The sequence below is a fragment of the Vigna unguiculata genome, chromosome 3 (genome assembly GCF_004118075.2).
Source record: "Vigna unguiculata cultivar IT97K-499-35 chromosome 3, ASM411807v1, whole genome shotgun sequence".
In the NCBI taxonomy this organism is placed as follows: domain Eukaryota; kingdom Viridiplantae; phylum Streptophyta; class Magnoliopsida; order Fabales; family Fabaceae; genus Vigna; species Vigna unguiculata.
The window spans coordinates 11,445,255-11,460,047 of record NC_040281.1 but is presented as its reverse complement, the minus strand read 5'-3'; the positions used below and the strand labels follow the sequence as shown (position 1 = coordinate 11,460,047).

Here is a 14,793-nt window from a genome sequence, read left to right as displayed (position 1 = left end):
TCTGAACAGCGTTTGTGATCCACGAAAACCACATCGGACAGCAGTGAAACTGAAATTCTTGTGGCTGTGGTGCTCACCCATTCGCGCAAACTTACTCTTATCCAATTATTGATATTCCAAAATTTCCAAGATCATGCAAATTCTTTCTACGAACCCTTTCATTTCCTGCGGAGTTTTCTATCTTTCACAGCTTCCTACGTGTACGTGTGCCTTTTTCCACCTCTGTTTTCTGAGGCAGCGAATCACAGCACACTCAAAAGATCAATTATTTCTTTTGTTTTCTTTCACCATACTTCTAATTCTTTTGCGTGTCTATAAGCGGAACAAACAAACGCAAGTAAGCTTTCTCAACTTGTGTTTCATTGCTTTGTAAGCACTGCCACTATGCTGGAGTCTTTAGCTTGGTGCCAAAGCTTTAAGGTAACATCTCTTTTTATGCATTTCGTTGGTTATATCATTCTTGGGTTAGTTGGGTATGGAGGGTCATGCTATTTGAGTTGTTCATATATCAAGCTGCAAGAAAACTTCTTTTCTATCTTGTACATTTTTCTTCAAGAATGTAGTAATATAGAAGTTGAAGATGTTTAAACTTTGAAGTTGAATCGAATCCAGTGCATATTCAAATAATAGAGTCATTTCCTACTTCCATTGAGAAGACAGGAACTGAGAATTGAGTATTGACTGTTACACTTCAATTCTTGAGAAAAACCCAAGTCATTCTTGATAAGAGCTTATGAAGATTTGGAACCTCATACTTAAAAGGCCGTTTAGAGGGAAGAGTTTGGCCCAAAATTTTAGAGTAAATTAATCTTGTTGCATAATCTAATTCATATTGTTGCTTGTTGCATAAGTTCTTTTGCAATATTGTTTCTCTGCAGGGATATGACCTTACCAAACAGAAGAGTCCGGGTTACTCTCATACTATTTCTCGAGTTTATAGAAATTCTATTTTTGTGCTTTATTCTGTCAACAAGAAAGTGCCGGTACTGCCACATGGTGCTAATCATGGGATATTTCATGGGAGTTCTGTGTCAGAAAATTTCTTTAAAAAGCCTCCTCTCTATGCCCCTTTAAGTTCTGGTTGGAAAGGTTTGTATAGGCCACGTTGGGAACGGCTGCAAACAAATGTAGCCTATGATGTTGCTGGAGCTGTTGATGTAATCAATGATTTAGGATTGGACACTCTTACCTTCTTGGCTGTGACAGTCATAATTGTGCCTGTGTTCAAGTCACTGAAAGCCAGTCCTGTAAGAAGTTCTTGGAGTTTAGCTTTTTCTCTTTTCCTTTTTGAAGTTATGCTCTTGAAAGTATGATGTATATCATCTCAATGATCGTAAGCATTATTCATTGACATGTAATGCTCTGCATTATTAGTTTAGTTAAATTCCTGAACTAGTTTGGTCAGCCAAAATAGACTAAGGAAGGCATTCTCTAAGTAAATGAGACAAACACAGGCATCAAAAGATGAGAAGGATGTACAACTTAAGGTTTGATGATGATTTGAATAACTATAGATTGGAGATACTTATTATACATCACAAAATAACTACTTGGAAATCTTAGTCTTCAAGTTATTTTTACAAATATTGCTTTGGAGGTTGTGTACGATATGATTACCATCAGTTATCAAATATTATATGTGTTCTCATCATAGTACGGAACAAACAAATTTAGAAGGTATCTTTTCTTTTCTATGAATTTGAGATTGCAGTTCTATCGCTGACAAGATCTAGTTTGTAGTTTAGTTTCATATTAATTGTTGTACTCAGAAATTAGTTTGAAATTAATTGCTCTACTTAGAAATTAGTTTGAATTTATTTAAAGAGTAAAAACAATGTGAACATACATGTTGAATCTCACGCATAACAGGAATAGGCTTAGTTATCTATTTACTTTCTTATATTAATAATTGAAATCAATTTAATGGTTGTTATTTTCAGATACTTGGCTTCTTTTGTGCTGGTGTGGTACTCAATCAGTTTGGTTTAATTAGAAACCTTACAGATGTTAAAGTTTTATCCGAATGGGGGATTCTTTTCTTGGTAAGATACGTTACTGCAGCTGCTCTAGTTATTGCTTTTAGTTTTTTCTAAATTTCGACAATAGCATTGTTTGATCCAAACCACTTTTCTGTTCACAATTGTTGTATGGTGTGGTGTTATGCACATTAAACTATGATTGGTGGCTATGGAAGAACCTTTTAAAAGTCTCACCGGCATCAATTTCATGGTGTATAATCCTTAAAAAAATTTCAGATAAACATGCTGTATATTTTCTCTGAAGAAATGTTTGTTTCTTTTCAGCTGTTTGAGATGGGTTTAGAGCTTTCACTTGCACGTCTAAAAGCTCTCGCAAAATATGCTTTTGGAATGGGATTGGCTCAGGTATGATGCTTTGGGAGTGATAATGGGCATGTAAAGAAAATTTCTTAAGCCGTTTTCATTCTGTTATTCATCATTTAGCTTCATCTATATTAAAGATTATATATTTGTCGTAGATGATTGCTATTTTTACCATTGATTTATTTTTTTAGTTGTTCATTCTTTATAATTGTTATAGTACTTTTTTTGGAGCATTCTGATTTCTTTTTCAAAATTTATAAAATTAGATTTGTGGCTTTTTTTGTCCTTGTCTTGATTTTTATTTAAACACTTTCTGTAGGTTTTACTGTCTACTTTAGCATTTACTGCTTTTGAGCTTCCTCCAAATGGAGCTGTTGGAACAAAAATTTTGGAATTCCTTTTCCACTCTAGGCCTGACCTGGTAAGGTTTCTATATCTAACAATTTTTCCTAGTTTTATGTTTGTACCCTTTAGTTGTTTATAAATTACAGTCATTCTGGTGAGACACAGAGACAGACAGAATGCACACATACAGATTAAATTATAGTGTCTACTAAAAGTCAAGGGTGGTTTGTTTTCTCTGCACTAAAATGTCTTTTGCATTTGGGAGCATGTTTCACATAAAACCATCTGTACACCTACATCTAACAGCTTAATATTTTAAGATGATTGTTTACTTATATAGATAAATGATTATGGCTGGATATGAAAAAGTATAATGTTAATAAAACTTGAAGAGGCTTCATTGCTTTATCTAATTAATTTTAAAATCCTATTCATAGGTGAACATAAGGAGTGTCGATGAAGCTGTAGTAATCGGTGCTGCTCTCTCTCTGTCATCATCTGCATTTGTTCTACAGGTATTTGTTTGTATAATTTCTTCACCTTGTTTGCATGAAAGACATGATGCTGATTGTTGGGTTTGGGCTCCCAACTATGCTAAGGCCCCATATACTTGGTCATACCCATTTGACTCACTTAGGATAAGTGAGAGAGCTTCCAAGTCAGTAGAGTGTGAGAGCATTGAGTGACCAAAAACACAGCCAAGAAGAGGAAAGAAAGGGAAGAAAATTCTGCAGATTTTTCACACTGTGCAGTCTCGGTAAATTGACGATTGCGGATTCGTTAACCGTTGGATCGGGCTGAAACTTTGACACAAGGTTCGCAGCATATGATTCTTCATTATCCGTTTGGATCGTCAATCGGAGGTCTCAGGTTTGAGATGTTGGTCCCGCACAGTAGCTCTGTTTTAGAAATTTTTCTTACTTTGTTCTTCAATTAGCAAGATCTGATACTTTGTTGTTTGGCTGCATGTTAGCACTTGTTTGTGCAGTTTGTTAAGACTCATTTGTACACTCTTTTGATTATAGTGGAGTGATTTCTTTGGTCTGGACAATCCGTGGTTTTTGACCCTTGAATTGAGGGGTTTTTCACACTAAAATTGGTGTGTTCTTTGTGATTATTGTTGTTGCCATTTTATTGTTGTTGATCCTCATAGATTCTTGCAAGTTAGGGAAAATTAATCTGCTGCATTATCTGGTATTTTGGTTGTGTTGTTTTTCCCATCAGAGTGGTATCAGAGCTCTTGGTTTAGGGCTATATATTTACTTGCTTGAATGATGGAGCCAAATACAAAAATGGTTGCTTTGAATGGTACAAAGTGGAAGGGCTCTGATACCGCTTTGATGGGAAAAATAACAACACAACCAAAATACCAGATAATGCAACGGATTAATTTTCCCTAACTTGCAAGAATCTATGAGGATCAACAACAATAAAATGGCAACAATAATCACAATCAAAGAACACACCAAGTTTAGCATAGGGTAAAAAACCACGGGTCTTCCAGATCAAATAAATCGCTCCACTATAATCAAAAGAGTGTACAAATGAGTCTTAACAAACTGCACAAACAAGTGCTAACATGAAGCCAAACAACAAAGCATCAAATCTTGCTAATTGAAGAATAAAGTGAGAAAAATACCTAAAACAAAGTTACTGTGCGGGACCAATATCTCAAACCTGAGGCCTCCGATTGAAGATCTGGATGGTCATATGAAGAATCATATGCTGCGAACCTTGTGCCAAAGTTTCAACCCCATCCAACGGTTAACGAACCCGCAATCGTCAATTTACCGAGACTGCACAGTGTGAAAAATCTGCACAATTTTCTCTCCTTTCTCTCTTCTTGTTGGTTGTGTTTTTGGTCATTCAATGCTCTCACACTCTACTGACTTGAAAGCTCTCTCACTTACTCTAAGTGAGTCAAATGGGTCTGACCAAGTATATGGGCCTTAGCATAGTTGGGAGCCCAAACCCAACACTGATGTATCTATTTATACTTTCATTTCCCTTTGTTGGTAATAGTAGTAACTTAATGTAACAAATTCACCATGTTTTGACTTATGTACATTTTTCGCTAATACTTTTATTTTTCATATTTACAATAAGTAGGAAACGTTGTATGCATTCAATAAAATAAATATAATTTCATGACTTTTGAAAGATCCAAGGAAGTTCTGAAGAACTTTAAACGGTATTCACATTCCAACATAGTTTGTAACTTTTGGAGAAAATACTGAATGGAAGAGCTTGTTGTTATTATTTTTTATAGTAATACACTGCATACGTAAATACACACACACACACACACACATATATATATATATATATATATAATTTCTTTTGTAGCTGACCATGTCATTTTCGTCCTTTAGTTCTGCCACATCATGATTCTCCTCCTCTAGTATGCAATCTCTTGGTTTGTAAACTTCTTTGTCCAGCCTTGTTTATTTGTCTCCTATTACCTTGTCTTGTTTACTGCATTGAAAAGAAACCAAGGTTTAATTTTAAGCCTGTTTCAGGTGTTCCCCATGCATGAATCCACTGTCATGTGTGACACTAAATATGGATAATTCAACTTATCAATCATATATGTATTTGTAGCTTCTTGCAGAGAAAGGTGAGCTTCCTACAAGATTTGGTTCAGCAACTCTTGGAATACTTCTTCTGCAGGTTTTTGTCTTAAACTCTTGCATGTTACAGTCTCATTCTCCAACTATGCAAATTTTTTTTTTATAAAAAAAGGAAATGTGGTTGTTTGGACTCATCTTGTATGATTGATATAATTAACTTTGTTCCTTTTCTACTTGTTATTCCAGGACTTAGCCGTTGTTCCTCTTTTAGTCATACTTCCAATACTAGAGAGCCAGGTGAGATGTAATTTAACATATTGCATTTCTGCTTTCTTCTTTTATAAATTGATGGAGTTAACAATTGAGATTTAGTAGTGTTCTTTACTGGAAGCCACTGGTCTGCTAAAATAAACCCATCCTCAATGGACCTAATCAGTTGTAGGCCTATTTCCCCTTCTTTCTAACATAATTAAATGATGGGTATCGATCGTGATCTTAGGATGCGATAGTGGTCCTTGACATATATAAAGGGTTACTTCTGCCCAGATAAATAGAAAATCTATGCTAAACTCTTAGCTTGCAAATCTTGTAACATGTTGTGAAAGATATGGACCTCTTCACTTTCCTCAAAAATTTTATATATAGATTGTTTTAATACTTATCTGGTAGAAACATTTAATATATGTCAGCATGCTTGTGTTTGTCTGTGTGCACACCTTGTTACAGGAATGTGCTAGTTATGTTCTTCATGGTATGTTTGTCCTTTTGTATTCTTTTCACCTGCTGTAAATTTGAGTTTAGCAATTATGTATGTTGCATGATTGTTATATTTTCTTCAATTAACTATTTTTTTTTATAGTTATATGCATAGACTTTTGCATTCATTCTTCATCCTGTGCTGTCTTCATTATAGAATATAACTGAGGGGAGTATTTGGCCCACGCTTGCTCAAGAAAGTTTAAAAGCTTTAGGTGGATTGGGTCTTCTTTCTCTTGGGACAAAGTACATTCTCAGAAGAGTTTTTGAGGTCAGTATCAAATATATTTCAAGATGGTCAGTATCAAATATATTTCAAGATTTTTATCCAAAGAAATAAAATGCGTCCAAACTCATTTTTTATATGTTCTAGGCAGTAAAATCTTGGTCAAATTCAGGTTGTTGCAGATACAAGGAGCTCAGAGGCTTTTGTTGCTCTTTGCTTGCTGACAATTGCTGGAACTTCTCTAGGCACACAGAATTTGGGCTTTAGTGACACGGTTCTGTATTTTCCAATGCTTCGGGTTTTAATTAGGGATTTTGAAGAATCATAAAATTGAATATTAACTTGAAAATTTTATGTAATATCATAATACAGCTTGGGGCTTTTTTAGCTGGGGCTATTTTGGCAGAGACAAACTTCAGGACCCAGATTGAAGCTGACATAAGACCATTTAGAGGCTTGCTGCTTGGATTGTTTTTTCTAACTACGGGAACTTCAATTGACATGCAGGTTAATATGATTATTATTTATAAATGTGTAGCATGGTTTTTTGTATTTCTCAACATGGTTGTTATGATAATTTGACTGTTGTGTCTGCATAAATGCAAACTTCGATTATCAGGTTTTTAAACTAGTAACTACAGAGGCCCAAGATTTTGTTCACCTGTGATGTAACATTCTAGTAACATAATGAAGTTGTATTTGGATAAATTGAAATACTGTAGTAAATGGTAATTTCCTTAAGTTATCTTGAAGTGAGGATACTCATCTACCAGCTCACTCACACATCCGTTGTGTTATTCTATTAAATCCAGTCCTTGTTTGAGTGAAATATAAGCGATTTATCTGTTTTCATGCAACTGGATTCATGAATTTACGAAGCTTAAACGAATAGTCATTGTTAGATATATGAATTAACGAATATATATACATATATATGTGTGTGTGTGTGTATGTATCCTTTACAGCTTGCTTTTTGCGTGAAATTACATACCCTCCACTGTTAAACTAAAGATGTATTTTTACCCTTCATAATTATTGTTTTTGTTGCAGCTCCTTTTACGAGAGTGGCCAAATGTACTTTCACTCTTGGGAGGTTTAATTGTTATAAAGACACTGATCATAACTGCAATTGGTCCTCGTGTTGGGCTTACTTTACAAGAAAGTGTAAGAATAGGATTGCTTCTATCCCAAGGAGGCGAATTTGGATTTGTTGTTTTCTCTTTAGCAAATAGGTACTTAATTATCTGATATAATGCATTGATGTTATTTGAGTGAGAACACTGGGATTTTTTTAGTTATCAAAATTTGTGGCTTCTTGTAACAGGCTTGGGGTGCTTCCTCTTGAGCTCAACAAGCTACTCATCATTGTTGTTGTATTGTCGATGGCATTAACCCCATTTCTGAACGAAGCTGGAAGAAGGGCTGCTAGTTTTATAGAAGAAAAATCTGATGCTGAGAATGTAGGTCTTTTTTTTCAAGATTTACAATTTTGGCAGCTATGTGCACTAAGACACATACGCACATGTGCATGATGCATATAAGTATTAAAAGTAGCTATGATGGATATTGGTGTATTTGAAAAAAAAAAAATGTCATACATAAGAAATGTAATTAAAAAAATACAAGAACATTCACTTACTGTGCTAAAGTAGGTACTTATGGCACAAAATTTATTCTCTGTGGATTTTATTCTTCAAAACCATCAATTAGTTTTCTTTTGTATACCTATTGTGTATAGGACAAAGTACAACTTTTTCTTCAATCTTAAGCCAGTGATTTCATTTTAACTGCAAATGTAAATTAAGGACTAAACTATTTGCAGAACGAGAAAGCTTTGGAGACTGTTAACTTCAATGCTAGTGAACCTGTTGTTATCCTTGGATTTGGACAAATGGGCCAGGTAGATCATCAATACATTGTAAAACCTGTCATTTCTATCACTCAATTCTAAATTTTCTCCTTCTGTTCTATATGTAAAGGTCCTTGCCAATTTCCTGTCCAATCCATTAGCTTCAGGAGAAGGTGATGAAGTAGGATGGCCTTATGTGGCATTTGATCTGGACCCCAATGTAGTAAAGGTCAGTGTATTTTGAGCACTGTGCATGGCTATTGTCTATCAGTACCTTCATGAGACCCTTTCCTTTTCATTTTCTGAGGAATTATTTGAAACTCTTGGGTAGAGATCTGCTGTTTAGAATATCTGCAATAATTAGATGTTCAGACATTCTCTCTTGATACCATATATGAAGCATGGAACAAAAGGACAAGCTTCTTTATATGGACAAATTCTCTATTTATATTCACATCTGATGCACAGTTTTCTCTTCTAAAAATTAAAATTTCACGGATATTGTAAATAGCATGATTTGCAACTATAAGTCTTCCAATTTAGTGTTCACTCATCAATCATTTATCGTCTCTTTGTTCTTATCTTTTCCTTTTCTATATTTTATTAAGAGAATGAAAGCACTATATATGATCATTTCTTACCCTTCATACTGCAATCTCTTTTATCAAACTTTCTTTTAATTTATTCTCCCATCTTTAACTGCTGGACAGACAGCTAGAAAAATTGGCTTCCCTATAGTCTATGGGGATGGATCACGTCCTGATGTTCTTCAATCTGCTGGTGTCTCTTCTCCCAAAGCTTTTATGATTATGTACACCGGAAAGAAGAAGACAATTGATGCTGTTCAGAGGCTAAGATTGACATTTCCGGCGGTAATAATTTCTTACACCCCCCTACCCTCACTGCTGCCCCGTTTCTTCTTTTCTCAATTGGTTGAGAGAACGTGCATGTATATGTGCACAAGAGGGGAGAAGTAACGTGTTTCTATAACTGAATGCAACTATGGTAGTATGATGTGATTAGCTTATATTTTTAATTTGCTTATAAAATGAATGGTGATAATCTCCAATATGTGTCATAAGAATCTCTTACCAAGTTATAAACAAAACCAAAGGGTATCTGATGCACTAGGACTTGTACTACTTGTTAGGTTTTTATTAAGTGTAACTTGGCTGATAAAAATTTGAAACTGTGTTTCATATCTTCCTTTAATCTTGTTGTCTTCTCTCTTGGTTTAATTGTATACTTAGTGATGAAATTCCTCAGATCCCAATCTATGCCAGAGCTCGTGATCTAAAGCATCTATTAGATCTGAAAAAGTCAGGTGCAACAGATGCCATTTTGGAAAATGCAGAGGTAGTGCCAAAAAGTTTTTTCACTCCCCTGATATTTGGAAAGGAAACTGGTGCTAAATATTTTATTCTTTCAGACTAGCTTGCACCTGGGTTCTAAGCTGCTGAAAGGCCTTGGTGTGATGTCTGATGATGTAGCATTTTTGAGTCAGCTAATAAGAGATTCCATGGAGCTCCAAGCTCAAGAAGCAGTCGGCCAACCTGAAAATCGTGGATTAGATATTATGAAACCACTGCAGGTACTTCAAAACAATGATTTGTCTTGACTAAATGCTAAAATATGGTTGTGTATGAGCTGTCTTATGGATTTATCTGAATTTAATAGGATATCTAACAAAAAGTGGGAGGAAAGAATGTAATGAGTAATAAGCAAAAACATTAGTACGTAATTGATTGTGTTGATGTTGCTTTGTTGGTTTCCTTATGCTTAACCGTAATATGGCCTTAAACTTTTGATTTTTCATTTTGAATGCTATTCCTCCTCACCCCATCCCCGGCATGTTTCTCCATTGCATTATAAGGATGTTTGAAAGCATTGGGAGGAAGATCCTTCTGTTGTTTATCTTTGATTACACTGTTCTTGTCATGATAAGCGAGTCCATAAAACAAAATTGAATATAGGAAAAGCTTGTGCGCTGATAAAAGACAGTTTTGGAAAAGGGCCTTTCACATTTATTGATCAATAGCACCATACATACATATACGCATATATTCATATATATATATATATATATATATATATATATATATATAATAATTTAGTTTATTAAATACCACTTGTATTTCAGTGTTGTATATTGTGTGTGTATACACACGTACACACCAGGGAGCAAAAAGGCTAGGACAGGGCAGTGGTAGAGCAAAATAGGCTTGGAGAGTGTGGGGGCTATGGGATAGCAAAAATGCTTACATTGGATATTGTTTACCTGAGAGAGTGACAACATTAGGGTCAATGCACCTCACTTTTATATATTGTGAATTGGCCTTATCTTTAGTCGATGTGAGACTTCCAACACACCTTCTCACGCCGAGGTATATTCATCTTGTGCATGGGACAAGAAATTAGTGGGTGGTCCGTTAGCGGCCCGATATCGGGTGGAATAAAATGTCCAAGAAAGTTTGCTAGGATAGGCTCTAACTTGACTCTGATACCATGTTAGAGTGGGCTTTAAGCCTAACTCAACCCCACAAAACCGGCTTGTAAGGTGAGGTTTGCACCTCATTTATATATTGTGAATTGGTCTTATTTCTAGTCGATGTGGGACTTCCAACACACCCCCTCTAGAGATAAGACAATTTCATAGTATATAAGCGAGGTGCAAACTTCACCTTATAAGCCAATTTTGTGGGGTTGAGTTAGGTTTAAAGTCCACTTCTTAACATGGTATGAATATACCTCGGCGTGAGGGGATGTGTTGGAAGTCTCACATCGATTAGAGATAAGGCCAATTTACAATATATAAGTGAGGTGCAAACCTCACCTTATAAGCCGGTTTTGTGGGATTGAGTTAGACTTAAAGTCCATCTTAACACTTATTTATAAAGAAACAGATACAATAATTAAACAAATACAATATGATGCATCAAATTTTGGGAGACTCTGTTGGGCCTGTTGTTTTGTGTGGGCTGATCTTGCATATGGGTTTTGCCGATGCCACCATAAGCTAGAGGTAGGAAGATGTGATCTAGCTCAAGCTTGAAAAAGTTGCCATCGAAAGGTTTGGCGAGAGAGCTTTATTGAAAAAGGCATGCTAATTGATTGAAGGATGAATCACAGAGCAATCACATGAATCATTGTTGACTTTTCTCGACCAATGTGGCAATCAATATTCAAATGCTTGGTCAACATAGATTTGCAGCTATATGTAAAAGACTTTGATTATCACAATATAACACATTTGGTCAAGAACAATTGACATGGAGATCATTGAGAAGGTTAATAAGCTATTGTAATTCTCATGTGGTGGAGGTAAGAACTCTACATTCAACCTCAGAGATGAGCGAGAAACAGTGCTTTGTTTATTTTATTAGCCTTCCATGAAACTAGTGAACAACCAAGAAAGAAACAGTACCCAATGATTGACTTGAATGAATCAACATCACTGGAGAAACTGTGCTTTGTTTCTTAGCCTTCCATAAAATTAGTGAACTACCAAGAAAGAAACAGTACCCAATGATTGACTTTGTATGAATCAATACACGTTACCTTATTTACATCACTGAATTCACGAATGTAAATGGAAGACTCTACTAAAAAGGGAGTCCCTTTCCTGGATATTTTTTGAGATATCTAATAATACTAGTAGAAAGATGTGTTTGAGTTGGTTCAGACACGAATTGACTTGGCTATTATGTTGCAAAGGCAATGTTGGGACGTTTGTTGGTGAAGTATATCAAGTTACGAACCAAGATTCTAATGGGTAAAGGATGAGGCAACATACTGCCAGAGTCTTGTTGGAGACAAAGGGTGGTTCCCTTAGGTGTGGAGATTGATTTCGAATCTAATAACCCATAATTAGAGTAAGTCTAGACAATATTTTTGCTGATGAAGAGAAATCTTAGTAGTTGAGTGTGCTATTTGCCATCAGATTTCATCTTAAACCAATTGGCATTAAATTGAAATTTGAAATTTAACATGGTTTTAAAAGCCTATAGCTCATCTTGGTAATTTTCTATTCTGGTAGGCTTGCCATGTTTAACAAACATCTGCAGAGGTTGGGTGTTGGGAACTCTTACATTGCTTGCTCAATTTTTGAGTACGACTTGTATATATATTGGGAAACTTTGCTTAATATCAATTGGTTTAAGATAACATTTGACATGGTAGCCGAGCCTACATCCCATTTAGTAATCACCTATTCTGGTAGACTGCCTGTTTTAGTAGACATATGTGGAAGGGAAGTGTTTGAAAGTCCCACATTGCTTGCCTCAATATTGGACTGTGGCTTATATCTGTTGGGCAACTTTGCTTAATGACAATTGGTTTTAAGTTGAAATTTGACATGGTTTTAGAGCCTATAGATCATCTTGGTAATTACTCTGGCATGAGGGAGGGAAGTGTTGGAAAGTATCGCAAACAAAAAATACAATATCCCTTCTCCTCTTCCCCTTCAATGCATGTCTTGTCAAAGTTAAATAATTCTTTAGTTTCCACAGATTCAAAGTTAGAGCTATCAAATTTTCCCTTTCTTCGTAGTGAGGCTAAAGTTGCATCTGACCTTTGGAAGCATGGAAAGATCCAATAACAATATCACTACTTGAGGATTGCTTTTTTTGTTGTTTTCTTTTCTCCTTGTATAAATTCTTGGTTGTTGTTAGAGGTTTGATAGGAAGAATGTGAGAGTACACAACAAAGAATCATTCATCAAGTCCTTTGAGAAAGTGAAAGATGAAGTTTTTATTGTGAGATGTTCTAGCTAGCTGCACAGGTACAAGGAGTCGTGGGAGGGTAATAATTTTTATTTTTTTTCAGATTGATTTCAACTTGGTATAATATTCGGTCACCGGTATGACCCGTGTGCAGTATGAATAGAGCTCCAAGTACGAGCTTTGATACCATAAAACAAAAACAGATATTGGAAAAGCTGATTTTCTGATAAAAGACCGTATTGGAAAAGGCCTTTCACATTTCTTGATCATTAGCAACATACTGAGGATATATATAGTCTAGTTATTGCAGCTCGTCAAAAGGATAAGATGGAATCTAAGATACAAGAAATCAAAGAAAACCAAATATGAAAAATACACTAAAGATGACAACTATGACAACAGTGAAATAATAGCTCAACAGATACAGTGTAACGCAGCAAAATTCTGGAGACTTATGGAAGTTTCAATTCCGTTGGCCATGCTGTTCTGTGTGACCTGATCATGCTTGATGTGTTGTTGTTTTTCAATGGATTTGTCTCTTCTAAAGTGAGAAAGTTTAAAGCAAGTAATTTTAGTTGTTAATTAAGAACATTAACTACTGATATTTCAAAACATCCATAATTTGTTCTCCATATGCATGTAACTTTTACAGCTGACTTCTCTTCAATGACTGGTATAATGGTATTTGTAACTTTACCCTCTAAAGTTAGTTGGTTACTTTAGAAGACCCGAATCCTTATTTTCTGCGTCCCTTATTAATTTATTCTCAAGGACATTATATTATCTTTCCATAACTAGACTTCAACACTAAGTACCCTTTACTAGTTTGTTCTTTTTAAACTTGCATAACAAGAAACTGTTGTGTCTGTAGGTGAAAGCTTCTGACTTGAGGGAAGCACGTGTTCCTGTGGCAGTAACTTCACCAGAATCTGAATTATCAGAAATGAATCAGAAAGATCAAGCTTCATCAGTTAGAAATGAAAGGGAAGTAGATCCAGAAGAACAAGAACATGAACTTAGTGAAGCTGTGAAATTAGAAGGAAATGGTGTTTTACTTAGCAAACAAAATAGTGAAGAAAGCGCTGAGGAGCCCTGAACAGGGTTTCTTCCCAGTTATTTTTCTCTTCTAACCCCAATAAATTCTGAAAGATTCAGGAAGTTTTCATTTTCATTGCAGAGCTAACAATATATGTATAGGAAATATCCCAATGCCTTGTAGAACAGCATCATTCCAACTCTGATGCTCACTTCAATTCTTTTGAGAGCCACAAAATGTATAGTGATTTAACACCTCTAAAATAGTTTTTATTTCTTCTGGGAAGTCATGAACAGTTTAAGGTGGTATAAACTTCTGAAAATAATAGGGTCCTACTTGTTAAAATTATTTTCCAGTGCTCGTAGTATGCACATAGATTCACTGTTGAAAAATGATGATAAGAAGTTTGCAAATTGATTCACCATTGAAAAATAAGAATGAAAATTAGTGGAATGTCACTTCTTCCCTTTGTAGAGAATCTTTTGACGGAGCATATCCAAATTGCGTGTCACATGCCAAGTTCCAATTCAGTATCTGACAAACCAGTTGATGTGAAATTTTGCAAAATCACATGTTGCTTACTATACAATGCACAGAATCCTTTTGCGACTGTGGCTTTCATGACAAATATAATCAAGCACAAAAATGTTTTAAATTAATTTGTATTCTGTAATTTATTTCTATATCTATACTATTATACAAAAAAAAGACTTTTTTTACATTTAGTTTTTTATTTTATCCTTTATATAACATTTTTTTCTAAACTAAATTTATTATTTTATTATTTTACCCTTTAACAGACACTTTTTAAAATTCAATGTTTTTTTTTTTCAATTTGACAGCTTTTTAAAAAAAAAAAATTTATGTAACGACCCATTTTTTTTCCCTACAATACAAACATTTAGCAGTTTCCTCCATTTTGGTATCCAAACACATAAATATTAAAGC

The 14,793-nt window shown here is 34.9% G+C and overlaps 1 protein-coding gene across 2 annotated transcripts; it reads left to right on the top strand.

Annotated features, from left to right (window-relative positions):
• Window positions 1-38: 38 nt before the first annotated feature.
• LOC114179310 (K(+) efflux antiporter 3, chloroplastic) lies at window positions 39-14,193 on the top strand. Of its 2 annotated transcripts, XM_028065601.1 has the most exons (19): window positions 39-420; window positions 879-1,247; window positions 1,941-2,042; window positions 2,304-2,384; window positions 2,662-2,763; window positions 3,125-3,202; window positions 5,289-5,357; window positions 5,504-5,554; window positions 6,171-6,284; window positions 6,412-6,513; window positions 6,612-6,746; window positions 7,290-7,471; window positions 7,564-7,699; window positions 8,062-8,139; window positions 8,219-8,317; window positions 8,799-8,960; window positions 9,355-9,444; window positions 9,518-9,679; window positions 13,681-14,193. In XM_028065601.1, exons 1-19 carry the CDS (start codon window positions 385-387, stop codon window positions 13,903-13,905), a joined length of 2,373 nt encoding a protein of 790 aa, XP_027921402.1. In that variant the 5' UTR covers window positions 39-384; the 3' UTR covers window positions 13,906-14,193. The 2 variants fall into 2 exon arrangements, with proteins under 2 accessions (XP_027921402.1, XP_027921403.1); XM_028065602.1 differs by lacking the exons at window positions 9,518-9,679; window positions 13,681-14,193 and having other exon boundaries at window positions 9,339-9,444.
• Window positions 14,194-14,793: the final 600 nt, after the last annotated feature.